General features: G+C 40.0%; 2 protein-coding genes and 1 long non-coding RNA gene across 3 annotated transcripts in view; 2 read left to right on the top strand and 1 right to left on the bottom strand.

The window, feature by feature from the left end:
* The window catches only part of LOC306929734, a 231,748-nt gene that overhangs the window by 73,236 nt on the left and 141,006 nt on the right, over positions 1–17,506 (top strand). The gene's annotated exons all lie outside the window — the stretch shown is intronic.
* On the top strand, positions 5,395–10,211 carry LOC306929344 (uncharacterized protein). The gene is made up of 6 exons (XM_079509790.1): positions 5,395–5,517; positions 6,190–6,764; positions 7,453–7,554; positions 8,343–8,404; positions 8,616–8,873; positions 9,404–10,211. Exons 2-6 carry the CDS (start codon positions 6,200–6,202, stop codon positions 9,446–9,448), a joined length of 1,032 nt encoding a protein of 343 aa, XP_079365916.1. The 5' UTR covers positions 5,395–5,517; positions 6,190–6,199; the 3' UTR covers positions 9,449–10,211.
* rplp2 (ribosomal protein, large P2) lies at positions 13,035–16,954 on the bottom strand. Its single transcript, XM_079509627.1, has 5 exons — positions 16,805–16,954; positions 15,318–15,441; positions 15,166–15,214; positions 14,449–14,577; positions 13,035–13,171 (listed from the first exon to the last, which is right to left on the bottom strand). The coding sequence occupies exons 2-5, from the start codon at positions 15,438–15,440 to the stop codon at positions 13,095–13,097; spliced, it is 378 nt and encodes a 125-aa protein (XP_079365753.1). The 5' UTR covers position 15,441; positions 16,805–16,954; the 3' UTR covers positions 13,035–13,094.

The following is a 17,506-nucleotide window of genomic DNA, read 5'->3' as shown; positions in this document are numbered from 1 at the left end:
GCGATCCTTTACCCACACCGACCTTAGTATCCCTATATTATTGGCATGTCATTATAGGTGAACATTCAGTAAAAATAGGCAAACATAACAAAAGACGACATATGAGCTCACAAAGTGCCGCAGCGTGCTTGTAGTAGTCCTAGATGGGCTATTCACTATTTTATCTACAATTAAGTATTGGGTTTAAGTGGTTAATGGATCTGAATACCCAGGTTGTATGACTCCATTCTTACAATTGCTTTCCAAGTGAGTGACAAACCGGTTGTCTTAAGGGTGACAGTTGGGTCTTGCGCTGAAGTACAGACGCTGAACTCTCATATCAGTAGATTGGGTTACTGTTTTGTCAGCACACAGTTTCAGTTTTCTTGTGTACTGAAATGCAATGCATGCCTTCTAGAGGGCAAAGGCTCATGGAGTTTAACGGCCTCTGTTCATATACTGTCTGAACCCTTGAAAAGTGTCTTGTTTCTTCCTAGCTACTGTACCTGCACTTAGGAATCTTAGGAAAGCAGAGTAGGGACAGTTAAGTTAAGTGGGGTATCAGACATTGATCAGCATTACCCAGGGCTTATCTTAACACGTTTGACAATGACCACTGAGCGAATGAGGCCTACTTCACGTACTGTACGTATAAAGTCCACCAGCTCCAAGTGACACAGCAATTTCTGTGTTCGATTTTGATTCGAATGCATCTATTACACCAAACTATGGTGTTACTCGGGCCATTGATCGCAATGCCTTAATTTTGCTGACCAAGAATATTGCGTCCTGGGTTTTGTATTACTCTTATGGCTTCCCTATTAACTAACTTACACCAAGCGTGGCTAATATTCCATCTGATCTCTGCAGTGGAGAGAATTAATGACTGGTAGATACATATTTCTTGTTGGGGACTGCTTTCCTGACATGGCATATTATTATCACATTGTAAATTGTATTGATGTTGTTACACAGTCTTACAGACCATGTCACACCAACACTTCGCTCTTAATTCTCTTGATTCTGGGGGGCCCGCTAGCCTAGTGGTCCAGGCGCATGCCACATATAGGCTCTGGCCTGACAGCGCATCGCGTGTTCGAGTCCCGTTCATGACGACCTTTGCTGCATATATCTCTCCCCTCTCTCTCTCCCTCTTTCCTGTCCGACTTCACTGCAACTATCAATAAAAGCACATAAGCCAAAAATAAATCTTTAATTCTCTTGATTCTTGATGGCAGGAGAAAGTGACACATTGCGGCACACATCGCGGTGGATGAACAAAGCGAGCACCTCCGCCATTGCTGTTTTTGGGGAGCCGAGAAGCGGTCTTCTTCTATGACTAACTAACTGACATATTGACTCAAATGTGTAGGAAATGCATTGCGCACTGTGTGGTTTATCGGGTTCCAACAAGGCAAGCCCATTTTATATGCCACTACTGGAGCGACTCGAAAACCTAATTGAGCTAATTCTCAGTGTAATTGAGTAATAGGTAATGGTTTGACCATCTAGTAGTTAATAACCACATTCAGATGGTAATTGTCTCCACCAGGCCGAAGGACTGGGGAGAGAATATGTTTTGTTTCCCATGTTGTGTTATCTCCAAGTGTGAAGATAATATAGCTCATATTCTGTATTTGAGGTGCATGTATACTACACCTCAATAGCCTAAACATGAGGATATGGATGGATGTGTGAGACACAACTGAGTTCAGTCAGACAACTCACGAATAGATTTACCAATATTTATTACAGAATGAGTAATGAGTGTGCATATGATATTTGACTTGGCGTTCGGCTCTGCTGGATTTCTCCCTGCTCGGCAAGATTAAGCAACAACATAAAACATTAAGAGCAGGGAGATAGATATACAATAACCCCCCCATGGGGAGCATACATAGCAGAGCCCACCGGTGGTGCTGGGGTGGTGGTGGGAGCAAACATCACATAACAACCAGGAACCATAGCAGAAGGAAGGCAGGAAGAGCATGCAGACTAGTGAGCTTAAGTAGCCCGCCCAATTGGTCAGCTGACTGCCACATCAGCGAATGACATGAGGGTCTTGCACACACTGAATACACCCACATAGTAATGCAGCATGTTAACCCCTTGAGTATAGTATGCGCCTTTGAGCACGGCATGAACTCCCTTGAGTGTCTGAACTAACTCCGCAAGCTACGTCTCATTTATACATTAACTTTTAATATTTTTCCTTCGCTTCACTGTTGGCGATGTCACAGGGAAACTCCTGTGATCCTCACAGAACGCAATGTGCAACCACCACACTTTGTGACTGCAAACCCTTCAATTATTCAGCTGACATTTTGGTCTACCTCAATAATTCAGAGCGGCTTAAGAGGCCTTTGTGATGACCAGTCTTCTTCATAACAAACTGACCGTTATGATTAACAACGTAAATGGTAAATGGTAAATGGTGCATTTATATAGCGCCTTTATCCAAGGCGCTTTACATAGATTGTGCATTACATTCACCCATTCACTCACACATTCATACACCGATTGCAGCGGAAGCCATGCAAGGTACCAACCAGCACATCGGGAGCAATTTGGGGTTCAGTGTCTTGCCCAAGGACACTTCGACATGTAGACAGGAGGAGCCAGGATTCGAACCGCCGACCCATGGATCATTGGACGACCTGCTCTACCTCTTGAGCCACAGTCGCCTTCCATTGCAACAATATGCAATGGAAGGTATTTCCCTTGCCACATTTGGATGAAATGTTACATTGGTCAGGTGCCCTGTGAATATGCTTCCTTTATCATGCCTCTATATTTCCAGAATGATTCGGTCAGCATTTCCCATACAACTTTCAGATGTAATCACATGGCCGCAGGATCGGACATCAGAGCTGCTAATGATTCAAGGAGATTTATGAGAGGTTCTGCGCAGTGACCGCTGCAGCATCTGCCCCTGCTGGCTGGACGAAACATGAGTCCTGCAATTGCCCTGTTTAATGCCCATGAAAAATGAAAAAGGGTGACCCGAAGCATCACCCGGGATCCGATTTTAAACATGTGGTTTTCATCTTCAGGGCCTGGTTTCCCCGGCACAGGATATCTTTACCTTGACCTGATACGACTTTTACACGTGTGGCAATTAGGTACTTTGTCCAGCACTCTGCACAATGATATACTGTAGGCTACATTTTCCCTGCTCTAAAATTTCACATGACTAAATCATTATTTTAGATAATGATTTTTTTGGGGGGAGTAGGACTATAAACAGAGACAGGAAACCATGGACAGAGAGGTGAGACAACCAATAACATTAATAACAGTAGACATTACTCCCTCAACACATTCCCATAGGCAGAAAATAACAAAATTAACATCAATATAGGTACGCCTTGAGGCGTGTGTGTGTGTGTGTGTGTGTGTGTGTGTGTGTGTGTGTGTGTGTGTGCGCGCGTGCACGCGTTAATTTGTTTTGTGCATGCCCCCATTTCCCAACAAAGATTTTCAACCATCTTCAAAATTAGTAAACATTTTCAAATTGTAGATTTGTGTGACACCTTGTGTCAATAATGTGTTACTACACTGGTCTATCAATGGCCAGTCTGATATCAGTGATAACTGGGGATGGAGCTCGTTAATTTTAATTGATAACGAGCACCTTATCGATTAGGCTTATCGAGCCGGGTTCTTATCAAGCCCACTATCGAGCATTTTCTATTATTTTGTGGAAAGATGTTAGACGACAACTTCTGAACAGAACAAGTATATTTTAATGCAGTACTTTTCTAACAGACAGAAGGCAATTGACCTTTTTACTTTTGGAAAATAATATTGAAGAAACTGTTAACTGGTTAATATGTATACTGTCACTTTAAAAGCGTAATTCTGTTTACCTGATTGGCAGGTATCGATACACTTTTAGACCGACATGTTTGTGCTGACACATGTATTGTTTATACATGACGTCATGGGCAGCTATGCTTGATAACAGGCTTGATAAGCCCAAAGTTTATTGATACCAGGTACTCAATAAACTTGTTATCGGATTTTATCGGGTATCGGTTATCGAGCTCCATCCCTAGTGATAACCATAGAGTAGTAACTAACTACAACTTTTTATTTATTTTTTTATTTAATGATAATGCAAACAAACATCATCATTTAAAACAATGAATTACAGAATCATGATTTTTTTTTAACAAGACAAGACAAACTAAAAAAAGAAAACAAAAAACAGCAAAAACAAACCCCTCCCACTGCACCACCCACCCCAACCCCAGAAAGGTATAAATAAATAACAATATAAATAAAACTAAAACTAAAATCAACCCAGAGGAGATATTGAAGGTAGAACCTCAAAGAACCTACCCCATATCTTTTGATTCTTTTCAAAAGTAGCAGGCTTTCTCCTTACATTGTACAGTATCTTTTCAGGAGTACAGTATAATGAAAGCTCATTCAGCCAGTGTCAACTATTACCAACTTGAAGTAAATTCTATACTTTTCCCTGCAATATTTCTGAGGATTTAAGATTTTCCCACATTCTGTTCCTTTAGCGTCTTAATTCGTTTCAATTTCCATTTTCACAAAGAGGCTCATAAATCATGAATGTGGACACTGGACAGTAATCTTAATTGTAGATTAAGATTAGCTATTATGTCCTTGTAAGGTTATATACAAAAAAGTGGTCTCATCAAGAATGACATCACTAAAGTTTTGTTAACTTGTTTTTGCAAAGAGGAAATAATCTTGACTCCTGCTATAGCCTACTTGTTATGAGTTTGATTGATTGATTGATTGAAAAATATTCAATTAACAGTTTGCAGAATTACAGTACATTTCAAGCACAAACTCAATACAAAGGCTGTTAACTGTGAGTGGACGACCCAATTAAACATTACACTTGTTTCCAATAGGGTCCACAATGTTCAAATCATCAAAAACATTTAGAGACGTACGGTACAAATAGACACTTCTATATAGACAAAGGACAGAACAGGAATTCATCATAGAACAGGAATTCATCACAGAGCTTTATGGTAAGAACAGCTACGGTAATTGGAAGGGTTTCCTGGAACAGTTGTTTGCGTGGTTATCTAGTTTCAGTCACCTGACAATTAAAACTTGGGGAAGTACCCCCCCTCCCCATACGAATCTCTCTCTCCCTCTATCTCTCTCTTTCTCTTTCTCTCTGAAGAGCGCACCTGACATAATATATATGATGTGTTAATAACGGCAGTGCAGGCTACGTCATGCTTTCTAAAGAATCACATGCAGAGCTGCACGCTGCTAGTCTTGTTTGTCAAAGTCCTCTGACTGCCACACCCACTAAAATGTACAATAGCTCCATATGGACATAACGATAGGCTGCAGGTAAAAGAAGGCGGAGGCTTCAGCGATATGTCCCAACATGGGTGGGAATGTGAAGTTGTGAACGTTGCATAAGTAATACAGCCTACCTTGTGCACTAAACACCTTTATATAAAGGTAGACCGCCTAGGCTACTGCGCGCCAATCGTATCGAAATATTTACAAGAAACATTGTTGGTGAAACAATTTTGGGTGAGTTCAGTTCTGTTCCTTCGACTGCTTGTTGTAATGTATGCTGTTTTAGATTCAACAAGGAAATAGGCAAGGAGCTGCTGCGTACGCATCTGGAATGAGAGAGAGAGAGAGAGAGAGAGAGAGAGAGAGAGAGAGAGAGAGACAGATAGACAGATGGATAGACAGATAGATAGATAGATAGATAGATAGATAGATAGATAGACAGACAGATAGACAGATAGATAGATAGATAGATAGATAGATAGATAGATAGATAGATAGATAGATAGATAGATAGATAGATAGATAGATAGATAGATAGATAGATAGATAGATAGATAGATAGATAATTGTAGAATTGTGTTAGCAAGTTGATAGCACTGCTACAAAGATTGTAACCTCTTAAAATGGCCTAAGCCTTTAAACATAGATCTGCCTTAATTGATTTTGATGGATATTGACAAAATGCATATGCATAAAGATTATTTTCCTTTCCTATCCTTTGACTGTTAGTGTGAAAACGTAATGTCACTTGTTGGAGGTGGGGTGGTTAAATATAAAATAAAAACAAATACATTCATACAATAGTTATTCATACAAGACACACTTTCCTATCAGACATATTCTTAGAGTATTAATACGTACGATTAGACCAATCATTGTTTTTCTTCTGATCTGCTTCATGTATAGTCTTGCCACCATGGAAACACAAGCAGAGGGCCGTCTTCATGGACAGCTCATTTCTGTGACCCGCAAGGACACCACCCGTCTGCTGGAGGTGTATGTCAAGCGAAGCCTCAGCCTCAATGACGGGTCGCCAATTGGCGAGAGTCGTGAGAGGAGGAAGAAGTGGGTGACCATGCCTGAAAGGCACAAACGAATACGCAGGTCGTCCAGTGACCCTTTCATTCACTTGGCATCATTTCCAACCGAGGACTTTGAGACATTTGCTGCAGTTGAAACACCCCCAACGAGCCAGTCTGATACAGCCCCAGAAGAAACCGTGAAAAAGTCCAAGAAAAAGAAAAAGAAAAGGCAGAAGCCTTCGTTGTGGAAACGCTTTTTGGGTTTATTCTCGGAGAAAGAAGAGGAGCCTGTGAGTGGACCTGAGCTGCCTGATGTCACTGACACTGCAGCCACCGGCCTTCCCCAGCCTGCCACCCCAGACACTTCACGTCGGAGGAAGTCCATAAGGCGCAGGTTCTCAAAAAAGAAACGATCTCTAAGAAAGTCAATCAAGCAGACACCCATCACTGAAGTTGGACGTAAGTTTGAAAGGCAAACAGTGGCAACACAGCATGCTGTAATAGAGGGTAGTAGTGTTCCATGCAAATAGTGTTGTCTCTTTATAGTGTTGCTGCTATAAGGATTTCTTAAAGAGGGTTAGAGTGTGGTTCTCAAACCTTTTCAATACAAGGATACCTGAACTTGTATTTGGCCGCAGACCCCCATCAGAAAATATTCAACACTTTTCTAAAATCTTTCAAGATTTTCTTAAATAGCAGATCTACAAGCTCACAAAGTGTCGCAATGTGACGTGTTGTGAGATTGTATATCGGCAAGTGGTTATACTGCTTTTGATGCTATATTATCTCCATCTTTGAGAAACACTGTCTTAACCTATTCATAACCTTTTTTTGTTTTTCAATTGTTTCTTGATTATTGATCTCAACCATTGCATTCAAGGTCATCAGAATGAAAAAATTAAATGGGATCAGGGATCATAATATTAATAAAGTTATTAACTGATTATATGTGAGATGGAGGACCCATCAGGGTCAGATTCATGACGTTTTGTTGACTCTTTGTTGTAGCCTAGATATATTACAGGTTGAACTACAAGGGTACACTGTTTCTTCTAAAATACTGTGTTAATATAAACAAATACTACATGCTGTGTTTTCAGAACTTTGCACATACAAATAACTAAAAGTTGTTGTTTTGTTTTTACAGTTGTGAGTGTGGAGCCTACCTACTCCTATTATGAGAAGGTGTCAGAGGAAATGCAGAAGATTGTCCATGAGGTTAAAGAGAAAGAAGAAGTTCTAACTGATGGTAATATTGATTAGATATGGATTTAATGTTTAATTCATTTGTTACGTTAATAACAATGCCGCAATCGCTAATATAGGTCCCTCCCACAAACTTTGCTAGCCAATTACAATGTCACAAAAACAACAATAATAATATTATCATTATTACACAGAAATGTGTGTCGTCACATTGGTATAATGAAATTGGGGAGAAGATTTGTAAAAAGCTAAGAAAAATAGAAAACTGGACTGGGCAAGTCAGTGGGTGAACTGGCTACCAGACGGCCTCTCTCACTCAAGAGATTTTGTCCGACTTTGCGTGTGACAGGATTTCACGTGTGCAATGTTTTTACGCACCAAAAGACAGACAGAACATTAACAGAATGTTAAATGTAGCCCCACCAAGGAATTCTTGGCTCTGTCTGTTACTCCAACAACAACCACCCATATTTAACCCTTACAGCTACTCTATTAGTGAGTCAACACTATTAGTGAGTCTAATGTTTACTAGCTTCACACACCAGTCATTTGTTTAGAGGTTTACTAATAAAAGAAAGCTATGCCTTTTTGACATGGTCTGTTAACCGTTAACCCTGGCAAGTCTTCCAAAAGAAATAGCAAAAGCTTATATGTTTTGTTGTCGTGCAACAAATAGAGCAAATCGGTTAAAGGCTCAATGTCGTGTAACCCTTTGCACCAGGTGTATATAAAAATGTAGATATTTTCTTGAGTGACATTGGTAGAAAGGGTCATGTGATGAAGTCTAACTCTATAAATCAACCCTAAACCTTTGCTTTCATTATACCACAGAGGAAGTAATCAAAAGGATAATTTCCCTGACAAAAGAAGAGGGGGATGCCATAGATCACAAGGTGGGTATTAAATAAGATCAATTCAAAGATTAGCAATCAAATCATTGATTTCTCATTCGTATGCAAATTGCTGCTGCAATTTACATTTTGTATTGAGCACACAATGCCCAATATGTCCTATAAGTTGCAATTTTGGTCTGGATATTCAAGTTTCTTTCTGCGGTTTGCAAGTTTAGCTACTGACAGTAGTCTATTTCCTTCTCCCATCTAGCTGAAAGAAAATCCTACACTGAGTAACTTCTTCCAGGGGATGTCCTACACCTCTTTCCAGAAGTTGGCAGACACCTATGTAGAGATGTCACCGGTCAAAAGCAAACATCTCACTGTCCCCCCCACTGCACCAGAACTCGTCAAGCTGGCCTTTACCCTCGACTTCACTGCCAGGGTAGCTTCCCTGTCAAGACAGAATATAGGTCACATTACTGGCTTGGGCACCCGCTACTTAGAAGACCGTTTTGAATATAAACAGGTGAGTGCGTAGCATCAGCTTGGCTGGACTTCCCCAAAAGACAGTAGAAAAGCATGATTTATCCATCATCCTTGTGAGCTTGTGTGGGCTATATTCAGAATGAACACCATCATACTAAGGAACTTAAATAGAGCAGAAGACTCCAGCTCATTGAAAATGCAACAGTTAGAGTGCTCATTGGGGACAATAATAGTTGAAAACATTACTCCCATTCTTAGACCACTTCATTGGCTCACAGAATTGATTCTGATTCCTAAGTTCTTACTGTTTACAAAGGGTTTGCTCCTGAATACATCTGAATGATCACTGCCTCTAGTCTAAACCAACCGACCTCTTGCCTCTCTTGCCTCTAGCTACTGCACTAGACGCATCACAACACCCTGTGTTGAAACAACTTACGCAACTTACGCACGCACGCACGCACACACGCGCGCGCACACACACACACACACACACACACACAGATAATTTACAGTACACTATACTGTAAATGTCTTTAAAAGCATATTTTTTATATTTTTTCTTTACAGGCCTGTACAGATCATCCATGGTCCGATTGTGATGATGCTGACTGAAACAAGACGACGTCGACACATAACCATGGGGCCATGCAATAACAAACATCTTCTACAGTTAAAGTAAAGCGGTCTTCTCAGACTTAGTTGTAGTTTGTTATGTTACAATCATTAGTTCCTTTTTTCAGGAACTGTCAACACATTGAGAGCAAGAACAGGATATGGACATTCACTATTTACTGTGAGGCACCTTTTGAAAGATTGTGTGTAGGTTTACCTAACAAGACATCTAACTTTTCATTGTTGAAACACAACCATGAAACAGTTGCATTAGTAACAGACAAGTGGGTGTCTTTGCACTGGGAAATGTTGACTGCTAACACTAACCGCCTCACCCCCATGGCAAGGTTCTGGCTTGAGGCCCCCTGGTAGGCCTGAGCCCCCTGGTAGGCCTGTGCAGTAATCTTCTCTGACTAGGAAGGCACAACAATCTGATGTTAATCATTTTTCACAATACTGTTTAGGATAATTAAGGCATTTTTAGAACCAGCTTCAGGTGTAAATAGGTTCATCGTCAATGACATTTATTTATTTATTGCATTTATTTAAACATTTAACAAATAAGTAACTACAACCTATTTAGTTAAATGTAAGCTATACACCTATACACTTGCAATAAGCAATACACTTTGTTTACTTTTTTATTTAAGTTGGAGAACTTAATTGCTATTATGAAATGTGATCATTATGAATGCAGGCATTCAAACAATCAAAAATAAAGGATCAGCGATTTTGTAGCATTTGCAATGCTAATTAAAACTTATAGCATGTGTCTGCTTCATTCAACGGAGATGGGGTTCTGCTTTCAACCAATTCTATTTGTCTGTCCTTTAGCAGGATATCTCCTAAAGTACTTTTGCATGAAACCTTGCCAGCCCATAGAGCCTCATTGTGAACCCGGACATGTTGAGTAAACCAAGGTTTTATGCTCGAAATGTTGAGTATGGGTCCCCAGCATGTAGAAACTGCCGGATTCTAACTTGCATATGTTGAGCATTAGTTTTGCAACAAAAAATGAAAACCCAATGGTTTGACACGTCACATGCTACTTAAAGCATGATGAAATTTAGATTTTTTTCCCCTCTTATAGGTAGTTAATGGTATGGTCACATATTACACTAATTATGAAAATTGCTCAACATATGCAAGTTAGCATCCGGCAGTTTCTACATGCTGGGGACCCATACTCAACATTTCTAACATAAAACTTTGGTGTACTCAACATGCCTGGGTTCACATTCTGGCAAGTGGACTATGGAAGGTTTGACGATCAGGCTAGGAAGAACATATGAATGAAATTCATCTCAATTGGTTGGCTAAAGGGGTGCAGTGGACCTATAAACAACATATTCACGTGTCAACTTCAATCTTCAGGTGAAGCCAGGGTTGTGGAATATCATGCCTCCACAAAAATGAATGCAACGGCGCAGAGGCAATGCAAATAAGCATGAACACTGTGCTAACATTAGCCTACTGTTATATATTATAATATAGAAATAGGTTGATTTAGTGCAGTGCAAATTGGAAGTTGTTATACAACCAATAGCAAATATAGATGGTTTACAAGCTCACAGGTTAAAGGAGAATTCCATGCTAGAAGGCTTTCTTACCTTTATTTGTAGTTGTTACGTCCCCACTAAAGAGGTCCAGGTGTTATTTTGTGCAAAAGCGCATTATTGGCTATTTCCCCTACCATAAGCCATCAATGAATTGAATGGGGCATTGGGGTGTTGTGCTAATTCGCTTATTTCCATCGCTCAAAAAAATATATTTTTTGTATATCCTCTCTTCATAATGTAAATAGTATCCCAAGAGGCACACTTTACTACTTATTTTGATGGAAATACGCGAATTAGCACAAAAACCCAACCCCAATTGAGGGATTATATTAGGGGAAATAGCCAATAATGCACTTTTGCACAAAATAACACCTGGACCTCTTTGGTGGGGATGTAACAACTACAAATAAAGGTAAGAAAGCCTTCTAGTATGGAATTCTCCTTTAAGCTATTTTTGAAAATTGTATTTATTTATTTAAGTTTTCCTATATTGCCATGCCCATAACAAGGATGCCAGGTTGAAAGTGGTTGACTTTTAGGACAATCTCTTAATGACCAGTGGGCCTTGCAGTACTCGGCTGAGTCCAGCAGAGGACCACCAAAGACCATAGCCCCTCACCCCTCATGAAACAAATGCTGGGCTGGAGGCATTATGTTAGGAACAGTTAAAACCATTACAAATGGTTATTTTTGCCATTTGTGTTAATTGTAGAAACTTAGTGAATATGATCGTATGGTCATTTGTTTTTTGAGGTCACAAGTAGCCCAAAGTCACATCGCAAACAGGGTAAGATACTTAACAGTTAATGCAGGTAGGCCTACTGTCAAATCAGGAAAACATTTTCATTTACAATTATGCAGTGCTGGGTGACAGATTTCCATTTAATATTAGTTGGCTAGTTGGATGAATGGAAAAATAAATCTGATGAGTAATGACTCGCTGATGGTGAGTAATATCTGTAGCCGTGTCACATAAAGCCTAATTAGCCAATACCTGTCTGGAGAAAGACTGACTCAGAAGAACATGAATTTAAGTTTGTGGCTACAGTACAGTGAGAAAAATAACATCACGCGCGCAAGACAAGTTGTGGTGGTTGGCATCATGGAATAAACACGTTTCACAAAAACAAGATTCTTGCTGAATAGGGCAACTCAAACAAAAACCTGTTAGCTAAAATTGTTAACACTGAGAATTTTGTTGAGCAGGTTGCTTTGGTGCAAAACAATTTGGCAGATCTTGAGGTATTTTTCATTTAAACAGTTCAGATACTGAAAACTAAAGGGCAGTCATGCAACACATCTGCTGCCCCAATCAAACTAAGAACATGATGGTTGATACAATAACACCTCAGAACTATTTTCATAACGCTAGAACCATGCATTTCTTGCATCATCATCATGTATGTTTTAATGTATGGTGTAATCTGCAGGCTGAGGTCAGCAGTACTCACTACAGGCCAGTATATGGATTGCCCAATAATAACAGGTTGCAATGTTTGAGCTATATTTAGTTGGCAACAAAAACAGGTTTCAACATCTTATTGGGGATTGTTCATTCCCGGCATTACTTGACATTTGTACACAAGGCATCCATTTGTTTCAATATGACTAATCAGTTTGCTGTCATTTATCCAGCTCAGTTTGCATGTTCCCGATACCCGTTCCTCCAGTTCAAGCACACACCCTACGGAGAGGCACCCATCTGTCAAAATTGATAACTCAGTTTTAATACGATTGGTATTAAACTTGACAGATTAGTTAAGGGTAGCATCTCAGAGCTTTTTTGTGTTGTACTATTCTACCAATTGTTTGATTAGATCATACTTATTTTACTTCACACACACACACACACACACACACACACACACACACACACACAGTGTGTGTTCATTGTCACGCTGTGTGTGTGTCACACACACAGCGTGACAATGAACACTTTTAAAGGATGCAGAAACAATTAAATCAACTACAGTCACTGTCAGTCATTCAATCCAACAGTAAAGGTTATAAAATGACAGGAGAGTGTGTTCTGTTCTGTAAACCTTTTACATTTTTATTCAATTTTCAAAATTGAAAAGATAGATTGATTAATCAAAGAGTCCAAAGCCCATGTCTTCATCAGACTCTTCAGATTCATCTTTCTTCTCTTCCTTTTTCTCTTCCACTGGAGAGGAAGAAAGGATTTTTGGTTAGGTTTATAAAAAATAAATTCACTGCACATAATTCTAAATTAAAAAATATTTCACAGGTTATTAAAAGAAAAATACTCTTGTACTGAGTAAATATACAGTGTGCGGGTGCATTCTATTCCTTTCACTGAAAATATTTCAAAAAGAATAAATGCAAATACGGTTGTTATATGGACAATTAAAATCAGTTGGAAATATTATATTTTGATGTGGTGCCATGATTTTACTTAATGTTTATATGGCACACTGACTATGAAGAAAATAAAAACATGGCAATTCATTAAAGCAGCATTTGTAAGTATGATTGTTTAATGATTTGTTAATACAATATAACTGTATTTTGTCTCCCCCTCTTCTATTGAGACATTTAAATCGTGTCAAAGATGATGTCACAGACACAGGATCTGACACCAATTTTGACCTGACTGTCAAGATTCAATTCATTACCCGAATACAAACAAGACCACAAAGAGGTGTTATCCTTTTCGACTGAGTGTTGCGGAATCGAATGTTATCAACCAGTAGGTTACTTAACAAGACCATGCAATTAAATCGAGCCAGTAGGCTCTACTGGAGGGGAGACGTTGTTGTCAGCCATTGTCCGACGTGGCGTGGTCTTGATTGAGTAACCTACTGGTGATTTAGAGTTGATAGCATTCAAAGCAGGTGCCAAGGGCCTGACTGTACTCTGTTGCTGCTTGCATTTCCGTCTAATCAAGTATTCAATTAAATGTATAGTGCAGCTTTCATATAAAGCAATGAATTGGTAATTGCTTCTCTACCCGCCCGACCAACCCTAACCCTTTTCCTCTCATGCTGACTGCTGTGAAGGTGTAAACCATCTCTCTCTCTCTCTGCAACAGAACCCTGCTTATCAGCCCCAAGAAGGAGCTGGTGCAATGCTCTCCTTATATGGAGAGGTTGGGTTTAATTATCCCAATTAGGAATTGTGGGCACACGGCCACGCGTCTAACGATAAATCCCTTTATGTTGTGTTCACACAGGCAGATGCAACAACGCAGTCCACCATTCATTGTCAATGGAAGCCAGCGACATGACGATGCAATGATGCATGTAGCTGCTCCAAATTATACTCTGTCTTTGCGTCTATCCGTGTGAACGCACCAATAAAGTCGACCATACCAGCCCTTGTAAAACAAAATGTGAGGTCCAGGTTCACAGAGTTACATTACTTACTTTATCTGCGCACAAATACATTGCTTTACAGTACATAAGGTCCACTAAGTCTTACCAGCAGCAGGTGCAGCCCCAGCTCCACCGGCCCCCGCAGAAGCTGCAACTGCAGCGGGAGCCGCTACAGCACCACCACCACCACCACCACCACCACCACCTGCTGGTACGGAGGCTAACTTGGAGAGGCCTGTGGATGAAAAGATAAAAGGTTCAAATACTCGATTCCTTACTTTATACTTATAATATTGTTTGATCTTATTCTAAGCAGGTTTAAGGCCTTTCTCATTCATTTTTCCCCCCTCATTCTTTGTTTTAAGTGTGTGAGGATGTACGTTTGACTTGTTACGGGATTCTAAATGCTCCATCTTGTGATTGTGGGGGTTGCGCGCGCATATCCGACACACCAAAGGTCCGACATGCGGAAATCACCCGTCGCTCTAGACATGTGTTGGTCCGGCATGCGTTGCGCCGTGCTTGCGGTTAGGGGTAGGTTGTCGGTCTAATGACTGTTAGTATGTCGGAACTATGGAACTAACTGTAGATGGGGTTTATAAATGCTGTGGATGGGGTTTATAAATGCTGTATTGTATAATTGTGTGGATTTAATGTTAGCATTAATACAAATTGTACATCAACAAATTTTGTACCAATTACAGTACATTTTGTGCACATTTTTAATCATCTTCATAGCTGGTGTTAAACATTCAATTTAATTAAAATGTGGCCAAAATGGGCCTTCCGAAACTACATTTAGTCTAAGAAGAATAATGCTTACCGGAATTCATTACTTCATTGATGTCTTTTCCATTCAATTCACTGATGACCTGTGAAGAGAGTCAAATCTCTTACTCAAATAAAAACAGCATGAACAGTGGACAAATATAGCCTTGTGGAGGCATTATCAGGATATTTCCATCATTCCCATACCTTGTTCAAGCGTTCATCATCGGCCTCGATTCCCACACTGCCCAGGATGGACTTTATGTCCTTTGCAGTGACGTTGGTGTTGCCACCCAGGACAGACAGGAGGTAAGCGGCCACGTAACGCATTCTGTGTGAATCAAAGGAAGGAAAACATAAAAATAAATAAAAAAGCTTAAATGGACCCCTAATTTCATTCAGTCCAAGTCCAACAGTTATACACATACTGTATGTCCGGCATGCCAAGTTTAGGCATACATAGGCTACTTAAAATCATTAAAACAGGAATAGGCCTACTGTACATAGTTTTTGTCCTACCTGGGGATTCAAACCTGGATGGATCCCCAGATTGACATACAGAATTAACATGGGAGGATAATGTTCTTATGAACTTTGGGCAGTATTACAGTATTTTCAACCAGTGTGTCGGTGTCATAACCAACAGCAGGGTCTACATTTCCTCAACGGAAGAGTAGGGAGACCACCTCTAATCAAGCCAAGGTGGATTCGTTATTTTTTTATTTATTTTTTTACATTGTGAACAAAATAGCCAAATTTACGTTGAGATGCCCATCCTGTAGCCAGGATAGGTGGGCACTGGGGAGTTCTGGCCTGGGCATCTCAATGTAAAATGGAGGTGCCCATTAAAAAATGGTCTAAATGTATAAAGTATACAAGATGTGAACATGCATGGTGCATCATTATCACTATCAGACGTAAATGTATCCTTCAACGTCTTGTTTATGCCCCAAAATGACTGGATAAGGATATAGGCCTCCAGGGTTTGTAGCAATTGTAGGTATATTAGACCTTAATTGTCGAATGTTTAAGCATGTTCTAATCATGTATACTTTACTTTTTCATCATTTTGGACAAAATAGACTATGTCCATAGTGTCCCTATAGTGCCCACCTATCCTGTAAGGATGCAGGCAGATCGGATAACGTTTAGGTAGCCCTGGTCCAGTGCGTTAGTGAGAAGAACTCACTAACGAAGTGGACCTGGGCTAACGTTTAGGCTAGTGGGCCTCCTAGCCCTGGTCCAGACACGCACTGGACCGTCCAGTGCGTCAGCGAGCGAGTCTGGACTCGCTGACGCACTGGACCAGGGCTAGTAGGCTACATGTGTGTGCTTCTGCAGTTAAATCTTTTCAACAACGACTTTTGTAATTGAATATTGACTAGGCCTATTCAAGTTTGGGATTTTACATTATTGTGTAACATCACTGACGGGTTGCGACATTGATAAGTGTTATTATGTATGCATTACTCTGGCGTTCAGCGTGTACACAACAAAACAGGCTACACATGACAGGAGCAAATGGCGCTCCTCGTATCCACCCTTTGTCGAGCATTCATATGCCGTGTTTTCACTGTGTGGACGTGATACGACCACTAATAAATACGGACACAAATTCTATGGTTTCAAGTTGGATTCGAATTCTAAAATAAACGGCATTTCGTTGGTTTTAAACACAATAATGATCTACTTACTTTAAGTCTTTACAGACACGAAACGTAGGTCACGCTGGAAAATTCGGGAAGGAAGCTCAGGCGGGTAGCACCATATATTAACCGCGTCACCAGGCATTCACCATATATGGGTAGCACCGGAAATACATCGGCGTTCAGTCCGCCGACGTCACGACGACAGAACGTTTATTTTATTCGTGGCTATATTGTTATAATCACAATACATATTTTGTTAACAATTTACTGTATAATGAAGAAAATAAATTCCTGCTTTAAAATGTTTTATTATTATTATTAGCCTACCAGTGATCATCTTTGAAATGTGAGACACAGCGCCCCTTGTGGTTATTAATGGCCATAAAGCTTTTATGAAAATGGAGCAAACAAACTGCAAAATACTGTCAAAAATGACTTAATACAAGGAACAGATTTTGATGAATGAAAAGGTGCTCTGTCTGGCAATTTAGATGTAATGAACACATTTGGAATTCGTTTTTGGCCACAACCATACCACAACCATACCTCGAGAGATGCTCTGGTAAAACACAACACAAACCATTCACTAATACTTGTTATGTTCAAACAGTCATTGTTTTTCAGGCCAAGGAGGAGAGAGAGAGAGAGAGAGAGAGCATGTACCTTCATACCTACAGTACCTATACATATTACATAAAATTGTGCTGCAGATTAAACTGTTCATAGATTTCATAGATTTTTTAGCTT

This window comes from Electrona antarctica (genome assembly GCF_951216825.1).
Source record: "Electrona antarctica genome assembly, chromosome: 9".
Lineage (NCBI taxonomy): Eukaryota > Metazoa > Chordata > Actinopteri > Myctophiformes > Myctophidae > Electrona > Electrona antarctica.
Note: the sequence above shows the minus strand (reverse complement) of the source record. Positions and strands in the feature narration are given on the sequence as shown.

Coding starts and splice junctions, on each gene's coding strand:
- LOC306929344 (XM_079509790.1), top strand. CDS start 6,200: ATGGAAACACAAGCAGAGGGCCGTCTTCATGGACAGCTCATTTCTGTG. Junction 6,765..7,452: donor ACCCATCACTGAAGTTGGAC/GTAAGTTTGAAA, acceptor TTGTTTTTACAG/TTGTGAGTGTGGAGCCTACC. Junction 8,405..8,615: donor GGGATGCCATAGATCACAAG/GTGGGTATTAAA, acceptor TCTCCCATCTAG/CTGAAAGAAAATCCTACACT.
- rplp2 (XM_079509627.1), bottom strand. CDS start 15,440: ATGCGTTACGTGGCCGCTTACCTCCTGTCTGTCCTGGGTGGCAACACC. Junction 14,578..15,165: donor CAATGAAGTAATGAATTCCG/GTAAGCATTATT, acceptor TTTCATCCACAG/GCCTCTCCAAGTTAGCCTCC. Junction 13,172..14,448: donor TGGGGCTGCACCTGCTGCTG/GTAAGACTTAGT, acceptor CTTCCTCTCCAG/TGGAAGAGAAAAAGGAAGAG.